Source organism: Saccoglossus kowalevskii, chromosome 5 (assembly GCF_978046115.1).
Source record: "Saccoglossus kowalevskii chromosome 5, keSacKowa6.1, whole genome shotgun sequence".
In the NCBI taxonomy this organism is placed as follows: domain Eukaryota; kingdom Metazoa; phylum Hemichordata; class Enteropneusta; family Harrimaniidae; genus Saccoglossus; species Saccoglossus kowalevskii.
The window spans coordinates 18,980,634-18,986,241 of record NC_140645.1 but is presented as its reverse complement, the minus strand read 5'-3'; the positions used below and the strand labels follow the sequence as shown (position 1 = coordinate 18,986,241).

The 5,608-nt window shown below is 39.4% G+C and overlaps 1 protein-coding gene across 1 annotated transcript; it reads right to left on the bottom strand.

The window, feature by feature from the left end:
• Nucleotides 1-2,201: 2,201 nt before the first annotated feature.
• Nucleotides 2,202-3,239, bottom strand: LOC102807803 (allatostatin-A receptor-like). The gene has a single exon (XM_006819586.1). The coding sequence runs from the start codon at nt 3,237-3,239 to the stop codon at nt 2,202-2,204; it is 1,038 nt and encodes a 345-aa protein (XP_006819649.1).
• Between the last annotated feature and the right edge of the window lie 2,369 nt (nt 3,240-5,608).

Genomic DNA, 5,608 nt, shown 5'->3' with positions numbered 1-5,608 from the left:
ATAAAAATTGGTACCATTTCAGGTCAAAATATCCGCGAACAATCTTCACAATACCTGAGATTAGTCAAGTGAGAAACCTTTTCACGCGAGTACAGCATTATGTTTTTTCTCATCAATTAGGTATTCTGACTGTATGTACCCCGTTTTTTAAAAATGTTTTATTTATTTTTTATATTATAATTATATTTATAATTCCTGGTGTATTAATGTATAACATCTATAACCTCCCCATATTTCCAGAATACGCTCAGAATTCTTTCTCGCAAAAATTACCATAGTATATTCAAGCTTACTAATATATCGTACCTCGGCTTTGGGAGTAATAACATATAACTGTTAATTTTACTTATGTAAATATACTTTTAAAAAACAAAACAGAATAATGTTTTATATTCGGAAATGCGTCAAGTGGTTTACAGTAGAACACTGCAAAATGTTCCCCCAATGATCAGACATAGATTTTCAGATACTTTCTACAAACTGACATATGCACAATAGGCGAGTTAATTTTTTTCTTGATTCCGTGACAAAAAATACAACTATCGGATGTGATAATAGTGTACAGTCCGTCATAGGAGTTCACATTAGATTTTTTAGGGTATTGCAATCTCAATCTCTTTATTTGTTATGAATATTTATAAATTTCAACGGCAGTTGTAACCGAACCAGCCAATCAGTGCGTAATGACTTCAGTTAAAACAGTTCCGATGTCATTCCATCGGCCAATAGAATCCTTTCATTTCAGTTTCAAGTTGAATTGTGGAATTCATAAATATTGTAGAAAAAAATACCGGGCGTGTGCGTGTATCGATCTAAAAGAGGAGTTCAAAAAAAAACAAAAAAAAACAACAAAAAACAGTAATGTTACATGTGGTACTGAATATTTAGACAGTGCCCTGAACTTTGTTTAGGGAACTGACATCAAACCAATCCGCCACCGTGACACCACCTGAGGGCGATGGGAGTCAATTCAATTCAATTCAAGTCAATTCCTACTGCTATAACAGACATTCAAGACACGAATTATTCACTTCACGGTTCTAACTTTTTATTGAATAACACCTTACTAGATAAAATACTACAAGACAGTTCACACAAGTAATAAATGGGTAGAAGGGAGTAACTCTCACCACATGATTCAAAAGACACAGCAATGACACCATTCAAATAATTGTTGACTCCTCTTTCAGTCAGAGATTTCAACTATAGTTTCCGCTTTAAGGTATAATCACTAGCAATTCCCGTCCAAGTACACCTCGAAATAGTGCTGCGTTACGTGGTAACAGTCAGTCGTGGATTAGACACTTGACGGGCTTCGGACTGAATTTATAATGAGCTTGTGACGATGGTTATAAACGCTGTATTCCAATTGGCTATTGTAATATCGATCACGTGTAACAAATGTGGCCGGCCCTGAATGGAATGCGTCGCCTTCCGATCTTAGTTCCTGCCACTCACAGAAGGATGATCATAATTTTACGAGCACTTGGTGGCATGTCAAAGCATAGTTTCTATCTCTCACAATGCATATACAAATATCACAATTTAAATAAACTGAGCAATTTGTGTGATTCAAGACGCTGTCTGGCCAATCGAACGAAGTCCTGACAAGATTCAGTGAAATCGGTTTGCGATCCGGCAAGCCCCCGCTCTCCTCTCGATTTTATTTATATACAAGAAAGCACCACGTTGCCTTTTTTCACGTATACGCGGCGTGACTTGTTACCTCAAAACTATGACGAAATAATTCAGGACTCCTTGAGTAGTCACCACAATTTCATGGGACGTACCTATAGGAATGAACATAAATGGTGTTGCTATTTTTCTACAATATTTATAGAAATGAAGGATATGTCGATAGTACCAAACAAGATATAAAATATTGCTATTATGTTGTTATGATATTTTCATTTGCGGCATTAAAACATTAGTTCATACATAATTGAAAACACCGTTCTCGTGAGTAGCGCCCCCTTGCGATGACGGGTTGTTAAGGCGTAAATTAGTCGAATATTACCCCCAGGTTGAAATGAAGGCCAATCTACAGTCATCAGAAAAACATGGTTTGAGATATTTCTTATAATTTAATTTTCGAATGGCTATAACTTCAATAAAATGGTAGTTTTGAGCAACATAACATCAACATGTTACGCTATATAACCACTTCGCCGCAAGAGGGCACCACTTCTACGAAAGGTATATTATTTATGGTTTTCCGGTTGTCCCGCTGTCGTATTCGTGTGTGATGGACCGCCTTGACTGAAATCCAAAGTTCCGACTTTAAATTTGGACCTGCAGAATATTACTACAATTCCGTTTCGAAAAGATTTGTTCCAAACTGTGTAAATAAACGGATTAAGACATGAGTTGAGGCCAGCTAAAATGCGAGTAAAATTATATATGACATCGCTAACGTCTGTATCTGGCTCGATATTGAGAATTAGAAAAAGAAATTGATTGGGTCCCCAGCAGAGTAAGAATGATAGGCAAACAACTATGAACATCTTAATAATTTTTTTCCTTGTACGTATCCTGCCTGGTGTTGCGTTACCGTGAGCTGCGGCGCCTTGTACAACTTTACGTTCACTTTCACGGAGAGCAAGTAGAATTCTAACAAACGCAACCAATAGGATAGCCCCTGGAACGAAGTATGTGGCGAAGAATAAGCCAACACCAACGAACGTTTGGTACCAGTCGTCAAATGGCCACTGGTAGCGGCAATTTTCTCTTTCGGGATCGTATGAATTGTTGTAGACATTAAAACTCTGCACGGTGAAGGCTAGAAGCCAGACACACACGATGACTGGCAATGCCGACATCTTTCCCTTGTATCTGTTATACTGCAACGGATGAACGATGGCAAAATATCTTTCCAAGGCAATCGCTACTAAAGTGTAAGTAGAAGCCACAAAACTCACCCACAGAATCATAGCTCTGACAGTTCGACAGTAAATCTCACCAGCTATTCCAGACGGTACAGCGAAAAATCCTCGTAACGTTCGCGGTACAAGAAAGGCGGAGGCCAGTAGGTCTGCTACAGCCAGTGACGCAGTGAGCCTGGACGTGAGATGTGATCGAAGAGACGGCGTGCCAAGCATAACGATAATAACCATCAAATTGCTTAGAATCCCGACGACAGCGATGACTGTCTCAGTTGTTTGTACGTAAGTCCATGCCGGACCCAATGATAAACTTGAATTCGTCTCTTCCGTTGTATTGTCCGGTGCTGTAGTATTCATGGTGAAAATGCATTAATTATATCATACACTGGCAGAGTACGTGTGCACTCTAAGCAGATATGGTAGCTCACCTTATTAGAAAATAACCTGTAGCGTAATTTCTGATTGGTTGATTGTCCAACGAGAACTGAACGCGATTTGAATAGTGGGTTGGACAGATGTATGATGGTATACGACTGTGACGGGGGGGGGGGGGTATTTTCGTTCAACGTACATGTAATTGCAATATTTTTTTGTTCGTACAACGTAAATTAAAAAAATAAATTCCGTAACTCTGTAATCACAGGCTAGACGTACAACGTAATCAATCAAATATTTTTTTCGTACACTGTAAAAATGTGTCATTTTTCTCGGTACGTACAAGAATTTACATCCAAATAAAACAAATCGTAAAGAATAATCCAGGGAAATTACATTTTAGAAACTGTAAAACGACTAGATGACACAATTCACTGCAAAATTGAATGTCAAGACGTAAAAGACCCTCTAACCGAATGAAGAGCATTACGAGGGTACTATGCGCATGTGCCTCTACACACGGCGCAGCAATGGCGGAGAATTTTAGTCGGAGAGCTCTTCGGACCATTCAATGTTCCATTTTTTATCACTGTAATCTGTAAAAACGTCTTTTTTTCCTTGTAAATTGTAAAAAGCCCGTTTTATTTCCCGTAAAGCTACCAGCTACCCCCTTGCCCCCCCCCCCCTTCGACTGTATATGTCACCTAGCAGCCCTGGGATGAGCTCTTCTTTGACCGGGTATGACCACAGACGATTGTTTTGACCAATAAAACTGTTATATAACTCGAGTCGGACATTATGTGCTGACCCATGAAAAATAGTTAGGAAATGATACGCCATATTTTGTCCGGGTACCCACCAAAAAAAACCCGGATGTTATTATATATTATCAGAGGTACATTACTTGGGGTTTGCAACTCGCATAGTACTGTATGGTGACATCATGTCAAGATCCCATTCAAGTCTCTTCTCGTAGATAGCGAGACTGAGGCTACGACCTTCTGACATGACGCATATCAATGTTCAAGGTTTGTAATGAAAAAAATAAACTTTTCTTGTCACTATCATAGTGAAAAATGTAATACATCGAAAATGTACAGAAAATATAGTTCTCGTAATCCGTCATATCGTGGGCAGCTATTTTGATCCACCTGGACATCCCAGTATCCTAGTTACCTCGGGCATGCGCATTCGCATTTTTTCTGAGTTGGAACGCTTATGCGAGAGCGAGATTGTGACGGGATCTTGGTATCATGTCACCGTAGTTACAAACCCCAAGTAATGTACCTCTGATATTATATATGTTATTATATATGTTATGATATCAACACATCGATATACCTCGTTTGAACTTTTTGAAATACCAACTCAGCTTGAGTACAATCGTGCAAAAGTGGACAATATTAGCGGATTTTGGCCACCACTGTGACAAAACGATGTTATGACTTGGTATATAAACAACGAGCGCGACTAACTCGAAGTAACCACAGATTTATCTGACATCACAGTTGCCGCGAATTCTCAGGGCCGGACATCCATCACAGTGAAAACAAAGGCCGAAAACTCCCAGAAAACGATACTTTGGGATTGGGATTTGGTTGTTGAGACTCCCCTGAACAGCGTAACAACATATATAAATTTGGTTGCTCAGGATTACTTCAAAGTTGACTTTGTGCTGTTTTCTCGACTTGAGCTATTTTCACCGGCTCTTCGACCGACGTTCCACACCAGATCGCGCAAAGCCCATAGAAATGCATGGTACAATGGTGTCACAGTCACTTTGGGGCTGAAAATTAATAAATACTAATTATTGTTTTAATCTTCCGCAAGTTAAACAAGTTGTGAAACATGGCATCTAGTAAATCGACACCTCGTCGGTTTCAAATGTTGATTTCTTACCTTAAAATGCGAAACAACAAGTTCAGAGGGGATCGGGTGTTACGTTAATAACCGTTGTTCATAATCGCTAACTTGTTTTTATTCAAAACTGCACAAATACCGCGTTTTCTGGTGATATCCGACGATTTCTTGAACGAAAATGGACAGCATCCAAAATCATGGGGGATTCGCACAGAGTTCTGGGTAAATCAAGTGCCGCAACAGCGAGTATTTCCTTGATTGTGACTATGAGTGGTGCGCGTCTTAGCAACATGGGACAACTTGTGACGTAGCTCCGCCCACGAGAATTGGATATTTTTCGACTAACCCGTGTTTGTGAGTAAACGAACATAGATGCCAATTTGAGCATATCACATATACATGTAGCATACCATAACCTGGTTACGTCACCTACTCACGGAAGCTCAAGAATACACACTAACCAATTCAATACATGCGTGGTACGGCGGCAA